Source organism: Chaetodon trifascialis, chromosome 10 (genome assembly GCF_039877785.1).
Source record: "Chaetodon trifascialis isolate fChaTrf1 chromosome 10, fChaTrf1.hap1, whole genome shotgun sequence".
NCBI lineage: Eukaryota > Metazoa > Chordata > Actinopteri > Chaetodontiformes > Chaetodontidae > Chaetodon > Chaetodon trifascialis.
In genome coordinates, this window is record NC_092065.1 from 6,415,110 (window position 1) to 6,434,321 (window position 19,212).

Here is a 19,212-nt window from a genome sequence, read left to right on the forward strand (position 1 = left end):
TACTTTTATCTAAAACGTATTAGTCAAGTTTTATGTAAGAACTGTTACTCTTATACACCCATGCAGATAAAGAAAAGCAAACAGGGCGGTTCAGAAATCTGTTGGAATATTTCCTGGTAATAAGATGTTCTGTCTGAGTAAAGAGACAAGCTGTACAAACTGTCCCGCACAGTTACTGAAAGGTTGCTCTATTCGCTTCTGCTTTCCCTGAAACATGAAGCTAAAACTAAAGCAAAAGACATTTGGGTTTTATTTGGTTTGACAGTGCACGTTCATGGATTTATCCTGTGTAACTTAAACATATTCGACCAAATATTAGGGCCAAACCAGAGGTTTTAAATGTCGTATGTATTTTGCTACAAACCATGTTTAATTATATACTTTAGCCTCATCTTTTAAGCCAGCATGGATGAGAAGTGCTTTAAGTGCTTTGAAATAATAGAGTTTTAATCATCTACAATTCACTGACACTTGCGTAAACTCGATCTGGATCTCCTGGTGATGAAGATCACAAGATATGACTGAAAGCTCTCGCCCTGCTGCAAGACAGAGTTTGTTTTCTCAACTGCTGTTTCCAAGGTCAATAATTGAACTTTGCACCTCAAATCATTTATATGCAGTACTTTACTCACAGTTAACCTTTTGCACATTTGGATCTTTTTTTTAACTCTTCCAGCCAGAAGCCACCGTTTCTTTTCATTTCTGTGTAATATGAAAACCTGTTTGCAAACCCTTGAGTTCCACATCAAGTCTGAACCATTAAACTTTTTTAGTTATTTTTTTTTATATTGAACAAAAATTAATGGAAACCAATGGATGTCTGGAAATGTGCGAATAATCCACCTAAAAGCATCCACCTTATGTACATTGGCATGTACTCTTGTGTATATAGAGCTAAACTTTGCAGACACACTGGTTTGGACCTTCAGGTCTAAAAATATCAGACAAATTTGCTCTGTGCTGCAAATGTAACCATCACTGACCCTTAAATGATGAGGCAGGTGACCTGATAACAGGATGATTGAACTGTTAGCTGTCCTATGGCCCATCTGTCTTAGACTACAGCTTAAATCCAATCACTTCTCTGGCCTGTACTTTGGTCAATCTCCATAACGATAAGAGGGCGCCGGCCAGCATATCAGCCAGAAGTGATAAAGGTTCGCTCGAGTGTTTACACTGCGGGCACGGTCCAGGCTGAGTGAACACTTCAAACAGATGGACAGGCGGAGCTGGCGGGACAGCCCCATCAGCCCATACTCCTGCTCTAAGACCACTGTTATGTCCCCAGGGGCCCTTCTCCTAACAGGTCTGTCAGCACTCAGACCACAGTATGGGCAGATTAAACATTAACCTGTGGTCCACTCTCTCACACACACACACACACACACACACACACACACACACACACACACACACACACACACACACACACACACACACACACACAGACTGAATCATCATACACTCTTGGAAAGCTGCATGTCATGTTGTCAGGCACCAAAATTGCATGGAAGACTTCAGGTTTGAGGATGAGGAAGGTAGGGAGGTAGTGTTATTCTTACTCATTGTATTTTGAGTGGATATTTCTGTATATTTGTATATTTCTTATTTACATATATCCTTAGTATTAATATTCTGTTTCTTTTATATTGCCTTTATATATATATTCCTTCTCGTCCTTCTTTCTAATTTTTATTCTAATCTATAATTCTGTTTTGCATGGAGCACTGCTAAAAACAATTTCCCCTTGGGGATAAAGTAATTCTGATTCTGATTCTGATTCTGATTTTTAAACTGCACTTAATGACAGTCTTTGAGAAAACATGTTTCGTAGATCGGTAGCAATGCTGGTTTTATTCTAACGCAATATAAAAATAGCATGTGAGCAATTTGTCTTCTTTTATATCATCTCATTGACGAGGTATGTTCTCCTGTACTTGGAAGGGTTACAGTGTTTTTTTTCTCCACGCCTTGGCAAGACAAGCCCATACTTGAGTGTCTGCTGCCAGCTGTATCTGGGTGTCATCACGTTCTTTGTTGTCCTCTTTTTTTTTTTTGATGGAATCGGAAAGCATGGAGCTTCATTGGATGCCCCAGAGACAGAAGTTAACCATGGGGGCTGTGTGACTATACCAGTTATGAGCTGAGGTTTGTGTGGATGTAGAGTGGCCACTGGCTCTGATAACATGGCTTCCTTTAACTACACTTCTGCTTGAGTGATGGATTTCCCCACTGAGGCCATCAGCTCAGAGGTACGTTTGATTTGTAGAGCATTTTCTTGAAGATCTCAGACGGCTGTGGAAACCAACTTCATGCTGTTCTCTGACCTGTCCTGATGGGCGAGTAAGAGGCTGTCTGCGTGCCTGGGTCACGTTCAGACCGTGTTTATCTGCCTCAGCCGGAGCTTGCTGGCAGCTTCACAGCCTGTCTGTCTAATGTGGGTCTTGACTGCGATGACGAGCCTAACATGGGGGGCTGGGTGAGCATGCTAAGCAACTGTGCAGAAATCCATTGAACTGTATGGATTATTTATGCTCCACTCATACATCCGGCCATGTGATCGCTGGCGCAGACTTGGTAACACACTAGTCAGTGATGAGATTTATTGATTTTAATGAGAGATTGAATTCCAGTGGCAGTCGCTTGTAGCTGCCTTCACATCCCTGCCTTCCGGCCTCCGTCGCTTATTTCGAAGCGTGATGTGTCGGCATTGCTGTGGCATCGTCATGGCGACCTCTGCAGCTCTCGGTTAGTGGTCTTTTGTCAGCGTGGCCCCCCTCCTCCCAATTTGGACCCTAACCCCAACTCTAAGCTGCACAAACTCGTATGACCTTGCTCATCTTCCTCTCAGAGAGCGCAGGGCCCTCAGCAGGCTTGGTTGAGCGAGCACAAGAGAGGTCTTGACCCTAAAGGACAAAGCCTTGCTGTTACTGCAGGAACCGCTGTTTTCTTCCCCTCTCTGCCTCATTTGCTCACTCTCTTGTGCACTGCTGATGAAGACCCTGTAATGTAGCTTAACTGACATTCCTCTCCACCCCCTGTGTCTGTCCGTCTCAGTCCTCAAGACCTCTGCAGCCTGCAGCTAAGCAGCTCTGCATGTTTACATTCTCATGTTATGTTGGTGGCAACACAAGGTTAGCTTGGTCCATCACTTCATAGCTGCTGGCAGGGGGTCATGAGTTCAGAAAAGGACTTGTGTCATGTATGTTATTTAAATAGAAAGTCATGCATGCAGCGGGTGTGTGTTGACACATATAGTAAGTCCACCTTAGACTGACCTACTGTAAAACGGTACTGTGTCAACTCAGAAGCCTTTCACTGATCTCAGAAACAAAAGTTTTTTTCCAGGCTCTGCAAGTTTATCTCATCTTACCACCAGACAAGTACTCGCCCAGGTTAGCAGAGTGTTATCTGAACAGACAGGATGGATGTTGGTCAAGCTGTAGCCAAGATTCTTCTTTATGTGTCCCCTTGAAGCGGTATTATAATGAGACAGTGCTGAGTGAAGTGAGTGTATGAGAAAGGATGTCCTCCAAAGGAAGACCTGAGGGTCAGGAGCTAGAGGCTGAATGCTAAAGAGGTTCGCTTTATCCTAGCAGAGCTAACACTAACTCCATTCACAATTACAAGTGCATTGTAGAGTGAGGAGCTCAGCAAAGCGGCCCGATCACATGCCAGGCTTCTTTTCATGTCTAGTAGTGTTTTCAATGGGTGGGAATCTTCGGGGTCTTTATTATTAGATTCAGCTTAGTTCCTCTGGGATGTAATTCTGTATTAACCTGAAAACTCATTTGCAAGTTTCACTAAAATTGCAGCCATATTACCCACATGCAGTTCACAATAAATAAGGTGCTATTTCATTTCTGATGTTTTCAATAAACATTAAGAAGTCCTTTTTCCAGAATTCCTCACCTGCATGTGCCAGAACATGCATACCAAGGTACCATCAGCTCCCTCTTCAATGTATTTGCAGAAGCTTAAGTGTGCTGAGACATTTGTTTTCAGTGCAGGGAGAGGCTTTTCACCTCAGACACATGCAAACAAGGAAGCTCTAAAGTGAGCAACAAGCAAGGGACTGATACAAACACAACAGCTCAGAGCTGTATTCGACAGTGTGTTCTGTGATTTTCATCCATGTTAAACCACGTGGCTGGACTTTGGACTTGCTGCTGTTGTTGTCTGTGTTTGAGTTATATCACTGATCTGCTTTTGGCCTTGCTGCCTGCAGGTTACCTACCACCCCTGGAAGTAGAGGAGACATTCCCATGGTTCTTTTCCTCCTATTTAAAAGATTAAAATGTCACCAAAAGAGAGATTATTTTTATTGCTATTAACAGCCACACATAGAATCATGTTAACTTAAACTACGGCATTGCAGGCCTTCAGCACCCATGACGAAATGTTATGCAAATGATCTGCCGCTTTCCGTGGCTGTGTCACTTATTTCTGTCTTCAGATCTTTTAAATAGCCTCACAGGGAGCACTGGGGGCAAACATTTTGAGCGTGCAGTCAGCCTCTCCTCTCCGCAGCCTATAGTACATTACACAGTACGGGGCAAGTTAAGGTTAAACTAAATGCAGTCATGTGTAAAGGTGTAGAATGGCCGAGAACAGCCAGCAGCTGTTGTCTTGTAGCCGTATAGCCACCCCCAACGCCCTCTGCCCACCTCCCCCCTGTTTGATGGTCTTAGTGGGGCCTGATGGAAAGGGCTTACTGACGATTGACCTAGTTTACATGCGGCTATATGAAGTTCTAATATGCAGAATAAGGTCCATTCACGCTGCCTGTCTTAAGCTTAGGCACTGAGACAAGCCCACGTCTTAACGTGTGTCTCGTAGCTCCCCCCAGCTCCACTGTGCAATTCAGCAAAATCTCAACCATCTACTGTACAAACTAGTCTGTCATGTCTCCTCCAGCCAACCCGAGAACCAGCCCTCCTGTCACAGCCTAAGCCAGCCCAGTGACCTACATTCATCCCTACACATGTCTCTACCTCACTCTCTATCTCTCTGTCCCATGTCTTTCTCTTTCTGCAGCACTATGTGCTTTGCAAGGATAAGGTTACTGTATTTGGAGGGAATAGCTCAGAGGAGCGGAGGGGCCTGTGTTGTGTCATAAGATACCCCATGTCCTGCATTCCTTTACTGCCTGCTGACCCATAGCGTCGTGTAGCACCTGTTAGTGTGGACGGCCGCACGTTGCATCAGCGCTGCTCATTAGGCCTAAATGTATTAGCCAGTGCTATGTTGAAGCATGTACACTGAATGTTAATGCAGTGTTGCTCTGTGGTGTTGATGTCGATAATGATGTTGTCAGTTTTTAGCCATGCTAGCGCTGTGGCTTTAAGCATTGTGGCATTGTGAATGGATATATTTATATATTTTGCACCATCCTCAGATCATCAAACTTTGATATATACTTTTGGTTTGGTTAGCATTAGCATTGTGAGCATGTTAACAAGCTAACTTTAGCATCTAGGACAAACCACTGCTGTATCTAAGCGTCACAGAGCAGCTAACGTGGATGTAGCCTCCTGGTCTGTAGACATTCAGACAGAGGTGACTTTAGTAATGAATTATCATCTTGACTTCCTCTGTCTGCCTGCCTGTTTTTCCATATCACCCCTTTGACCTCTTTGTCTTATTTGTCCCCCTCCCCTATCCCCTATCTCCAGTCTGATGAGTGAGAGTGCCGGCATCCCGCTCCTCCAAAGCGATGGTCGACATGGAAAGCCACTACCATCCCCCTTCGCCACTGGAGGACTCAGTGCTGGGCAGCCCCCTGTGCGCTGAAGATGACTTCATGGGGGGCATGGACGAGTTCCATGACATCTCCCAGTCCATCGACAACAACGCCCTCAGCTCCTTTGATGTCCTCGAATACCAGCCCTCCAGCAATGGCTCTGAAGGTTCCACTGTTCTAGGTGAACTCTCATTATCACTGACTTGAAATGTGGGGTTTGCTCCCACACTGTCATTTTACAGTTTGTGTCCTTGTATCCTCAGCAGCTCAGTGTGATCTCCTTGCCTTTGTTGTTAGAGTAGGGGTCCCTCGGTTTAGCCCCTTTAACGCCTAATTTGCTACACCTGACTGTTCTGACGACATACAGCCCGGCTAATTTAACCTCTTGACGTAGCGTACAACAAAGCTGTACTACAGTCAATTTACAGCCCTTTCTTAACCACTATTGCCTTACTCACCCTTTTTTTTAACCCATTTGGTCAATAATCCCTTAATCTTAATTGGTTTTTCCTTGTCTCTGTCTTGATGCATTTTCCTGAATCCTGCCCATTTCCTACCAGTTCCCTCCGTGCTTCCTCCTCATTTGATCTTTCTCTCTTTCCATATCTGCCTCTTATTTTCCCTGCGCCCTTGTTTTACCTCTCTGCTCTCCTCCAGCCCTTCTCCTCGCCCCATATCCAATGAGGAATTCACACATTCCTCAGCCACTGTGCACCACCTCTCAGGAAACATCCATTTTGCTGCCGCGTTTCCTCCTGAATAAAAGTCACATGGGCATCTGGGAAATTTATGCTACTGCCAAATTATGCAACAAGTGAATGGAGAAGCTGTGAATAGTTCAAAAAGATAAACATTTAATGGGAGAATAAAGGGTGAGAGTGGAGGAGAAGGAAGGAAAGGACAAAAGAGAGGAAAGCATGAGGAGGAGGTATCACGGAAACTTTTGATGATGTCATGGAAAAGACAGTGAGAGGATTTATGGGTGTTTGGGAGCGCGAACGGTGAGAGACAGAAGCAGAAGAAACACTGACATGCTTTTCTTGTCCACACTCTGTTGGAACATGTGCACTTGCACCAGACAGGAACACAGCTCCACGTCGGCTGCCAAATGCTGCTTATCCCCCTTCTGGCATCCTTTGACCAACTCATGTGGCTTGACTTAGTGCCACTGTTTTGTACCATTTCATCTTTGCTATTTGTGTACCAACCATGTTCCCTTCATAAGGTGGAATTAGAAGACTGTTGGCAAGCCCTAAGACCTCTCGCCCTTCAGCAAGATCAGTAATACTACTCCAGCACTGTTATGCTTGTGACAGGCAATGCACCACAGACCGCATGTTAATGTCTCTGAATAAATAGTTGCTGTGATGGAACAGGCTGTCTTTGATGGGGGATGAGAGGTCAAACTGTTCTCGAATTCCAGCAACTCTTTACCGGAGGGAGATAAAACTTTGAAGGCAAGATGCATTCATGAGGACAGATGCAAATTTTTATTTTTGCTCATATTTGCTGAAGATAATGACTGAACTTGTTGTCTGATTGTGGTGACAAGGTCAGCTTCTATCATTTTGAAGGCTAGAGCAAAGTATGATAGTGTCATCAGTTGTTCTTAGATATTACATTGTCTACACTCTGACACCAAGCTTGAGATTGAACACAGCAAACACATGAACGTGAACGTGAATCTGTTGAAGGTATGTTTGGAATGGACTAGTTCATACAAGGTGTCATCCAATCACATATCAATGCAGTGCATTTTGTGAGGAATGCCAGTGCTATAAAAGCCCCTGAAGCAGTTTTCCATACACAGCACAAATGTACAGTTCTTATATGAGTGCGTGCACTCTCTAAACACATGTTCATGAGAATGGGTCTACAGCAACAACAGCAACAATGGACATTACACGCACTCACATACATTATACTGAGCGTGGGGGGCCAATAAGAGCCATTGTCTCATCTGACAATGTGCAGTTGCATGTGGAAACGTTTTGAATGTCAGAGAGGCCGAACTAATTGAGAAAGTCTGTGTACAGCAATGAGCCTTTCCTCAAAAACAGCTCCTAAAATGCTTTTAAGCAAGGTGAGTTTTCTCCTCTGGACCTGCCTTTTACACAACAGAAGAATTCTTGGCAGAATTGGCAAAAATCTGCCCACCAGAAAAGCTTAGAAAATCCTACATTTCCAAAGATGAGGCTGGTAACATTTTAAATTTGCAGGAGTAAAGAGCGCATGTATCAGTCGACTGTTTTCAGCTTCAAAGCAGCAACACACCCATTTAAGCCAGACAGGTCACAAAACTAAAGAGGAGGAAATGGAACTGAAAAGAGAGGCAGAAAAGTGTGTGTGTTTTACTCATGTTATGGGGACAAAATGCAAGTCCTCATTGTGTAAATCGTTAAATTATAGGAGGAAGACTTAGGTTAAGGTTCGGCAAGTAGTGGCTATAATTATGATTTTGGATCAGTCTCCAGGAAATGAATGTAAGTCCACCAAGATCAGCAACTCCTGGAGAATCCCTGACTGGGAAATACACCAGATTATTCTTATTTGTATGACCAATTAATTGCTGGTTTTTGTCTTTTCATGGGTTTTATTTATAATGATAAAAATATACAATATCACCAGACTTATCCTTTAATCAGTCTGGCTAAAGATGTGTGTATCCGTCAGGGGCAGTGGTGCCATGACGTGTTTCATCACCCATGTGCTTGTGTTTCGTAGATGCCCTGACGCCAGCATCCAGCCCCTCGTCGGTTGTTTACGGGTTGGCAGCGGGCCAGGAGGAGTTCTCCACTTCCTCCTCGTCACTCAACTTGGAGTGTCGAGTTTGTGCTGACCGCGCCTCAGGCTACCATTACGGAGTCCACGCTTGCGAGGGCTGCAAGGTGAGCCGAAGATTACGCACATGAATTATAGAGTCAAACAAGTGTTTGTGTGTCTTGATGTCATGTTAGATGTCTGTGAAAGAGTGACCGAGCAGGTGGGTGTTGTTGAAGGACGTGCATACGCTGAAGGACATTATTGTGAGGTCTCATCATCACACCCCCCCACGCTGTGTTTTACTTACTGCTGCTTTCTCTCCCTCCATCAATGTTTCTGTCAATATCCATCAGTCACCTCCTTCCAAAGTCACCCACACTCAAGCACAGACAAGGCTAAAATCACGAACAGCCTCCTGACCAGACATTAACCAATTTCAAAATAATAAATCACATTTGGAAGTACAACACTTGAGGAAAGTAGGACATGCCAGGAAAGACAGTCCAGAGGCAATGGGTCTTGTGATTAATGATAAAAAGCATCAGAAATACCAGCCCCAGCCTTCACACGTGGTCGCTCAATATAACCTTTCAGTTAATTGTTTATCAGTTATGTTGAAGAACAACCCAAGGCTGTTTTTAAGAGGCATCCAAGGACAAAGATAGTGTAACTTGAGGTGTGCTTTCATGTGTTTTTCAGCCTTCGCTATTCTGTATTCCTTTAATAAATATAGGTATACTTTCTATCAGGATCTCAAGAGGAAAAAAAGCAGCTATTGAAGCAGCTTGAAGAGGCTTCCCTGCACCTCCACACTGTGCGTCAGCAGTGGAAGTATGAATGTTAGGAAGTGATACATAAACTCAGCAATTCCATGTTAACATGCTGTTACATAAACATCCACATCAGAGCAGCAGCTCACTGAAGTGTGAGCCCGTGCAGTGGAAGAACGACTGTGTGTCAACACTGTATCTAATAAGTATCTAGACTGGACAAAGGCCATGCTCTATCCACAGGACAGAGTTATGTGACCAGTGCAGGTTGAAGACATTGGGCTGTAAAACGGTAAAACAGCCGTTTATCACAAAGTCAAGGTTTGTTTGGTTAACATCCACCTTTAGAAGGGACCAGTTAACAGTGTGACTATCAGAAATGTCCTGTGAAGGTGCCAAATGGTCATGGTGAAGCCCCTACTTGCAACATTAGCTGAGTCAGGTGAAGGCGGCATTTCTCCATCATATTGGGCCAGCAGATGGGATTCAGATGGGAATCGTAGCCGTTTTTTGAAGTCTTTATTAAAAGGTGGACAGTAGAGAGGTGACAGGAAATGAGGTGAGAGACAGGAGGGAATGCATTGTTAGATCGCCAACTGGGAATTGAACCAGGGGAGTTGTTGTTGCAGTTAACGGTATTTGTTTAATTCGTCTCGAGCACTGCAACGGCCTCAAGCAACTTTCTTTTGCCAGGATTGACGCCCTTTCAGTGTCCCATAATCTTCTGTATGCCTGTAAATATTTGTATGTATCATTCGGGTGTTTGTGTGCGACTCCTGAAATCAGAAAATAACACAAAAAGACCACATGGCCATATGATAACCACCTGTATTTAACAGGTGTTTGGGTTTGTGTGCAGAGTGAGTGTGACTGGTGAAAACAAAAAGGAAAATTATGGATTATTGGCTCAAACTGGAAAGAAATGTGTTCAAGCATTCAGAAAACTTTTTTCTCTACAAGACTAAATAAGCAACAGTCAGGTTAAAGTCAAGACAAAAGCATCATTAGTTATTGTTATTGTTGTTTATTGAACATCACTACAACACTAAAAAAAGCCTTCATCAGGGCTTCAGGCTACCAAACATGCAAATCTCAACATCAGACAAATCAGTAAAATTCATTCTAGTTTTAATATATTTAAAATATTCTTGTATGAAACGACTTACCACACATACACAGGCACGCACCCTCTTGTGTTAATGCTTTCCGCCATGTTTTTTTGGTCACAGCGCTGTAATAGGAGGAGGCTGACTTCTGTCTATGTCAATGCACGGATCCTTTACGACAGTGGATGCAAGCAGCATCAGCATGAAGCCATTTGACCTGAAGTCCAATTCTGTCTTCATGTCACTCTTGTTATATGTGTGTGTGTGTGTGTGTGTGTGTGTGTGTGTGTGTGTGTGTGTGTGCACGTGAGGTTGGAGGTTAGTGGATAAGAGTCTCATTACTTAACATGCTCACATGCTTGTAGCATGTCTGTCTAATCTGGCACTGTCCGCCTGTTTGTGTGTCTTTCGTGCTGTGGTGGGTTTCTGTGTGTATTTTGGCAAACAGGATGACATGTTTGGATAAAATGGCAATTTGCTACTAAGAATGGCTTAAGATGTTATTAAGCAATTCCCCAGGACATTTTCAAACCTGCAGCCAAGCACAAAGAGGCCACTTGGTCCAGCTGTTCCTCTCTAAAAGTTAAATGTTTCTTGTTGTTGTGTAAGTGAGGAGAAGCTGATGGTGAAACTGTATCCGATATTGCCAGACACCTTTCATATGAAATGAATAACTGCTTCTCTAATGGCTTCAAGATTTGGTCAACAGTTTTTTGTTCTGGATCCTGAAACGGGTTTCATTACAGCTTATTCAAAGTTAATTTACTTGTCTCTCTTAATATAACAGAGCGATGTTCACATTTTCGTTCTTCCTCCAGGGTTTTTTCCGACGGACCATCCGTCTGAAGCTGGAGTACGACAAGTGCGAGCGCCGCTGCAAGATCCAAAAGAAGAACCGCAACAAGTGCCAATACTGCCGCTTCCAGAAGTGCCTGTCGGTGGGCATGTCCCACAACGGTGAGTCCTACAGGACAGGACAGGTCCGGGCAGTTCTTCAAGCCCGGCAGCACACACATGCATGGTTCTTGTTACTTGTAAGCACACAGTACTTACATACCAAGAAAGATTGAACAGGCACATAGACTCATAATTAGCACAAATAAGCAATCTAACACCACAGTCGGGTGTTAAGTTGCATGTCAAGGCAAGTCACAAACTGAAGATTGATCCAAGCTGCGAGACAGCTCCTTCAAAATGTCCCTGTTTAAACATTTGGACTATGTGTATTTGGCTTTTTTCGGAAAAAGACCACTTTGATCTGCAACTCATTCGTGTGCATCGTGGTCCATCTGCGTGTGTGTGTGCGCTGCAGCCTCTGCAGAGTTGGAGTCATGTTGAATTTCAGCAGGCGAACCCGCTGAGCCCGTTCGGTGCACACGTGGCCAAGTGAGTCTGTGATTTTCAACCTGCAGAAACTGAGGGAGCACATGAATAGTGGGAGTTGCTGCAAAGGCAGATCTGAAGATCAAGAAAGCACATTAATAAGAGTCTAAAATGTCAGAAATAAGTAGCATTAATGCTAATTAATCATAGTGCATTAATGTTACTTTATTATTTTGTTGCTGAAAATGACTCACTGCACTGTATTAATTTCCTCTCTGTCTGGTTCTGAACAGCGTGCTTTTTCATGTGAAATGTCAAATTTCAAAAATTTATGTAATGTAAAATTATGTATAATATTTAAGAAAAAGTCATAATTTTGTGCGAAAAATAAGAGAATAAGAAAAGAATATAACGAGTTGTAAATCTATTCACTCTCATAATGACTTTCCTCTGAAAATTTGACTTTAGTCACAGCATTTTCTAAAACTTTATTTTGAAAACTCAGTTTTCCCTCCCTAAAGAGTGGCTCTTTATTAAGTAGAAACTCACTTATTTTGAAGTACTAGAAAACTTATCGCTAATATTTTGCCTTAATCCAGCACATCATCCACACACTTCTACCTGCACATCCAACGATTTCCCCCACAGTGCTGCTTATCTCTGTGTAAGAATGAGGTTAAAGCACCAGATTCTGGTGAATATTGTTTACTCTGTGTACACATACAGCATGGCAGGCTGACCCCTGGTCAAGGTTAATGTCCTGATTGAGAAAAAAGCACTGAACCAGATTCTGGAGATGTGTGTGTGTGTGTGTGTGTGTGTGTGTGTGTGTGTGTGTGTGTAGGCATGCAGGTGCTTGTTTTTTCTGCTCTCTGTGTATTTTTAGTAGGAGGATCGAAGAGGTCAATGTAATCAGTGAGTTGACATATAGACTGTGCACACTTTGCAGATATATACCGGTGGCAGTGAACTTATGGATGCAGAGGCCAGATTAAGAGTCTTCACTTTGACCCGTGGTTATTGATCGAAGAGGCTCCATTGAGACATAGTCCAGATTGTGATGATGATACAGCAGTGCCCCAAAGCTCAGCTGTAGCAGTATTTCTGTCAGCTGCATTTCCTCTTACGGTACATGTGTATTGAATTTCATCGGCCTAAATGTAACCGTAGATGGGGAGGAAGGTGATTTGAGACCAGTGCAACTTGAGCTTTTGAGATCTGGTGGTCTGAGAGACTACAACACCACGTCACTGCTAATTTTGGAGGTTTGTCCCTCTGTGTCCATCGACCGCCAATTGATTACATCCCAACATACTGGACATTGCGTACTGAAATGACAGGTTTTGCTTTTGTCAGCTGAAATCTATCGAGCAACATTCATGCATCAGCAGAAAGAAAGTTTAGTTTTGAATATGTGAAATTTTAAGATTAAAATGATGATGCCTTTGACTTCCACAAAACTGCAAAGGCTTCACTTCCTTTCTGGACCAAACTGTATCAACAGCAACAAAGCGCTTTTATCATCACACAGCTCACAGGTGATTTCTTGAATCCAACTCGACAGATCGTCTGGAGATGTGATGGCACTTCATGGGAAACTAAACTAAACTCCAGAGCAGCAAGCCTCACAGCAGTGATGGAGGTGTGTAATGGCTGGAATCTTCTTCCGCAAATCAGCCATTAAAACAGATTATTTAATGCAATGACATATTGCCCCCCCCCCCCCCCCCCCCCCCCCCCCACACACACACACACACACACACACACACACATTTAGACCCTCTCCCCACTCAGGTCACAACCTCATCCCTTCACAGCGGTTCTTAGGAAATTGACTTACGCTAAGCTTAGCATCACTCACTTCCTCTCATCTTAATTAGACTTGGCTCCTGCCCAGGCGCCCACTGTGGAGCTTTACCAGCTTCAGATGATCCATCCACTTTGTGCGCAGTAATCTAATGGGCCCTCATGCTGTCTGTCAGCTCAGTATCTCCCCCGCACCATCCTGCTCCGTCAGCCTGGATTTGTTTCAACAGCAGACGGCTGTGTTGGAAAAAGGCGAAATCAGATCTCCTTTTATGCTTTTATAGTCTCGTAAATGCAGGTTGTAGGTGCAGCTGGATGTTGGGTCATTGGAAAGCGGTGTGTGTGTGCTTGTGCTGCTTGTGCAGCTTGTGCCCATTTAAATTGGCGAAGTGGGGTTGAAAACAGTTCACCTCTAATCTCATTAGTCAAATGGGATCAGGCCGTCTGAGAGATGCCAGCATCCTCTCGTAGAAAAACAACTCCTGCTGTACAGTGCTGAAGAACACTTCACACAGCTGATGCCCGCTTCCAGCACACCATGTAATGTGGAGCAACCTGTTGAGCCCATTCACAATTTTCTCCTGCTGAAATGCATGAAAAGGAGTCATTTTACCTTTGTTGTTGAATACACATTGATTCTGTTTCCACTCTTATCTTCGTCTTCCATTTATGCTTTATTGGCGAGGGGTGTAAAATCATCCCCTGATAGTGGATGTGAGAGAGAGAAATGTGCATTTCTGTTCAATGATTTACTTAATTTACTATTCATATAATTGGCGGCTTTCTGTGTTTTGTAGCTTGTGCCTGAAGCTCACCTAGTTGGCTTCCTGTGTTCCCGTTCTATAATTGATTTATAGTTTTATGGGAAACTGATTGCACTGTTTGTGCAGCAGGAGATCAGCTGTCGCTCAGCACAGGTATGGCCACCACAGGCCACTCCCTGTCTCCACCATTGTTCATAAATGGTTGTTTTTATTGCAAGCGTGACATTTGAACTAATTTTAAATGCCTTCAGGGTGAGATTACCTGTGTGTATAAAAGTGAAGTATGCGTAGGTGTTGAAATTGAGACCTTTGTCTACACTTGGATTCATCGTCAAGGACGTCCAGTCTTTGAGTTCAAGTACTGCCTGTAAATCGGGAAAATTTGAAATCCTTGTGTTTTATGCTCATGTTTTCTATGTTCGCTCTTCTGTGGGGTGTTCAGGTGTAAAGCCAGTTCAGTTTTGGTGATTGTGACACTGTGTTTTTAGAATAGCACAGCATCCTGTCGTCAGAGCCATAGGTTGTGAAACATGAAGCTTTGGCACCGCATGTCAGGAAAACAATGAACACAGCAAGATGTTGAGGCCGAGCTCTGCTTTTTCTGTGTTTTCAGTGGGGCTATTTCCGTACATTTCTTTGCAGCAAGTTTTGTTTGGACAGATTTTTGGGTACGTTACATGTTTTTTTTCTCTGCTGATGTGCTGACTTGGATTCATTTGACTTCGTGGGGTGTCTTCCTGAAAATGATCCCTCCAGATGTCAGCATCTTGAATAAGTGATTATTGTGGTTTTGTGGAGCTCGAGCTGTTTTCCAGAATAGTGTTTGCTCTGCGTTCTCACTTTGTTAAATATAATAATATTTAATCTAATGACACTTTATGTAATATCTGCAAATCTAATCTGTGACTTGTCAGACTTATACTGCCACAAATTCTGCAATCTGACTTTCTCTCTGCTTTGCTTTCTGCAGCCATCCGTTTTGGTCGGATGCCCCAGTCGGAGAAGCTAAAGCTAAAGGCGGAGATGGTAACGGGGGACAGGGAGGTGGAAGACCCCCAGCTGGCCGACCAGAAGACGCTGGCCAGGCAGATTTATGAGGCCTACCTCAAGAACTTCAACATGAACAAGGCCAAGGCTCGAACCGTTCTCACCGGCAAGACCAGCACCCCTGTACGTTAAGAGTAGTGGGTTAGTGAGTGAAAGGTGTTGCGTGTGTGTGGATGTTCATGGCTCTTGTCATGACCAGAATTTCGTCACAGCTCACGTTGTCTTGCAACTTTTGATTTATTGCTTCCCCCGCTGGAGTGATTTTAATCTCATTCTGAGCACATTGTAAATTTGCAATCAAGCTAATGTCTCAATATAACCTGGCAGCCGGTACCTCAGAGATTACGTGCAGCCAGCCAGTGACAGAAATAACTTGCTCAATTAGCAGCGTGAGCCAACACACAAGCTGGACAAGGAAACATCTGTTTGCACCAAAACAATATAAAGAGCCAGTGTGTGAGCCCATCACCTCTTCCTCCGCCGCCTGTTCTCCTCCCTCCTGCTCTCTTTTCATCACGCAAAAGCATTCCCCCACAGCCTCCTCTGTCTCTCTTTCTTCTCATCAGAGAAAGGGGGTCGACAAGGGCTGGGTCAGGGACTGCAGTCCCGGGTTCTTGTGAATTCAATGGATGAATGTGTGTAGGTGTAAGAGCGACAGGTCCGTCGGAGTGCACAGCCACCGATCAGTGTCCGTTTAGAGTTCAGATGGGCTTTGCAGTCAGTTGGAAATGCACATACTGTTTGATTCGCGCTTGATTTCAGGGTTTATTCATGGTGTCGCAGCACTTTTATACAACATCGGAACTGATGTTTTTGCATCTCACATTCGTTATTAGTTGTTTTAAAATGCTGAAGATCCTGTTCCAAAACATTCACCTTTATTATCGTAGAGAAACTCAAACGGTTAATCGCCCTCGCAGAAAAAGTCTATCCTCTGTCACAGGCTTATTGGCATCCAGTTAATGTAAATAAGCCACCTGTAAGTGAGCGAGAAAATTTCCGTCAGGTTTGACTCATCAGTGTCAGCGTCTGGTAATATTAAGCTGTAATTGTGCGCAGTGAATAGCAGTTGTATCATCTGACTTAACTGGTTTTGCTGTGCTGCTCTTCATCTTAACAGTACATACAGACTTGACTGGATTAAGTCCCTCAAAACAAGCAGGTGAAGAAATGTCAAGCTGTTGCTGCTGCTCCGGGCCACACTGGATGTGAATATAAGAATTTATTGGGAAATAAAACAGTGAGATTGCGATTAACATTTGCGCTGTGACTAGACATTAATTTGATTGATTGTTCTGTCAGTAGGTTGTGAGTTAAGTTTATGCATTGTTCATAATTTTAGGCACGTTAGCAGCCGTTAGCAGGATGACAGCGCTGATCTCTCTGTCCCTTGGTTGTTTCAATGCTGCGGTCCACACTGATACATCTCAGCTATTAGATGGATTGCAATGATATTCTGTTCAGAAATTCACTATCCCGAGTAAATAAAGCCTACTTTGCTGATCATCATCAATGGATCTATGAAATGGATGCACTTTGTTTTCTCAAATCCATTGCAGCCGTTAGTCAGAGTGAGTATAGTGCCATCAGTACAGCACCCCTGGCTCTGCTTTCACTTTAAACTCTATTAATATTTTTAGAAACGATGGCCTACAGTCCCGTTTAAGCATCCATAAGGGAGCAGCTGCAGGTTCAAGGAGATTACTTAAGTCATCATGGAAATCTTAAGAGTCAGCAAAGGCTGTGGGCTTTGTGCTTTTCTCTATCCACTGAAGGTCTGCTCTGAGGTTATGGCAACAATAAGATGATGATTTTGGCTTCTTTGCTTCTGCAGGATCACACAGCAGTGATTCAGGCCCAAAGAGGGACAAAATATATGCATTAGAAAAACTGACTGACTGTATAAACATGCCTGCACACAGCGTCTGAATGTTTGATGCAACATTGTTTTGAGGCATTCTGAAACGGAGATTAATGAACAAATTTTTGGTTGCAGCATTGCAAAAAATGGCACATGTCACCTTATTATTTACTGTCTGTTGCATGTTATCTGGTGATCAGGTGCTGTGTTGACATAGAAGCCTCACAGAACTAAACAGCTTGGTGTGGTGTTTCTCATACCTTCCCTTGCTAGCACACATTTAGAGCAGCATTCATGAATCAGAGCTCTGGTATCGTGTGCAGCAGCAGGTGGAGCTGCTCATCAGATGCTGCTTGTCCACTGTGGGAACAGTGACACAGCTCAAAACGCCCATGAGCTAGTTGTGGAAACAGTCACTGCAGACATGACCTTACATCGCTGCTTACTGTACCTTTACTTGCATATGTACCCCCAACCGCATTATTAGAATTGTGTCCACCTTTTTATCATGAGTCTCTTTTGAGTTTGACCTGGTGTGCCCTCTTTCCTCTGACACTGCTGTACTTCAAACTTCAACTGTTCTTGTATTTCTGGAGAGATGATTTACACCTCAAACCTCTGTTGAGTGTTAAGAGTGTAGTGACGTCCATAATTATATAATTCAAATATAGAGGGTCAAGGGGATTATGTCATCTTGGAGATATTCAAATGTTAACAAGAGCTCCGGGCTAGGCTTCTCCTTTCAGTAAAGATTTGAGTAAACACCCGTTAGCACAGTTTTTCATTTAAAGAAGTTTGATGAGTTTCCATATATCCACCCCCAGATTCCAAAAAGTTGGGATGCTGTGTAAAACCTAAATAAAATCATCAAACAAACAAACTGTGAAACCGATGTGATTACCTCAAGCCCATGTAGTCATATCCTTTATCCAATTTTCGGGTGGCACAATGGTACAGCGACAACACTGTCGCCTCACAGCTAGAAGGTTCGATTCCCGTCTGGGGTGCTGTGGTTGCTGGGGGCGTGTCTTCCGCCATGCCTTTGGTGCCTGCTGCCTCTATCTCAAGGAAAGGGGCCTTTCTCTCCCTGTGTTAACCTGGGGTATCCTCCATAAAAACCCCCACTAAAAACAGGAAAGATGATCACCACCTGACCAATGGCGACTAGGCGCCGACCTCTGTCGACCCACGGAGGAAGGACTGACCAAGGATGGGTCAAATGCAGAGAAATAATTTCACAAGAAGCATGGCATGTGCATGTAGTGTGCATTGTGTTGTGTTGTGATAAATAAAGTAGTGGTGGTGACTTGTGAACAACTGAGCCTTTCCAGGATGCCCCTTTCATACCCAATCATGATGCTATCACCTGTTACCAATCAACCAGTTTAAAAAAATCACACTACACACTGTACTGACTGTTGCATTTCAACTGGAAACCCATTTTAAACCATACTTTACACTTAGAGCTTATAAGAGTGTGTCGTTCTCCACCCTTCACAGCCTTTCGTCATCCATGACTTAGAGACCCTCCAGCTGGCAGAGCAGACCCTGGTGGCAAAGGTGGTCGGCTCAGCAGGAATCCTGAAGGACAAGGATGTGGAAGTTCGGCTTTTCCACGTCTGCCAGTGCACGTCGGTGGAAACCGTCACAGAGTTGACAGAGTTTGCGAAGTCCGTCCCCGGGTTCTCAAGCCTGGACCTCAACGATCAGGTGACTCTTTTGAAATATGGCGTTCACGAGGCCCTCTTCGCCATGCTCTCCTCCAGCATGAACAAGGACGGGCTTCTTGTAGCTTACGGTTCAGGCTTCATCACCCGGGAATTCCTCAAGAGCCTGCGGCGGCCGTTCAGTGATATGATGGAGCCAAAGTTCCAGTTTGCAATGAAGTTTAACGGGCTGGAGCTGGACGACAGTGACCTGGCTCTGTTTGTGGCTGCTATCATCTGCTGTGGAGGTGAGGATGCAGGAAAAACAGTGTTTTTAAATAAACCACTAATTTGCTGTATGGAATATTTGATCTTCTTTCCCT

The 19,212-nt window shown here is 43.8% G+C and overlaps 1 protein-coding gene across 1 annotated transcript in view; it reads left to right on the forward strand.

Annotated features, from left to right (window-relative positions):
• Positions 1–19,212, forward strand: part of pparab (peroxisome proliferator-activated receptor alpha b) — a 31,502-nt gene that overhangs the window by 8,006 nt on the left and 4,284 nt on the right. Inside the window, exons 2-6 of the mRNA XM_070971594.1 lie at positions 5,676–5,924; positions 8,468–8,631; positions 11,201–11,339; positions 15,246–15,445; positions 18,684–19,137. Of these exons, the coding sequence (XP_070827695.1) occupies positions 5,717–5,924; positions 8,468–8,631; positions 11,201–11,339; positions 15,246–15,445; positions 18,684–19,137 (1,165 nt within the window). The 5' untranslated portion in view covers positions 5,676–5,716. The remainder of the gene's footprint in view (positions 1–5,675; positions 5,925–8,467; positions 8,632–11,200; positions 11,340–15,245; positions 15,446–18,683; positions 19,138–19,212) is intronic.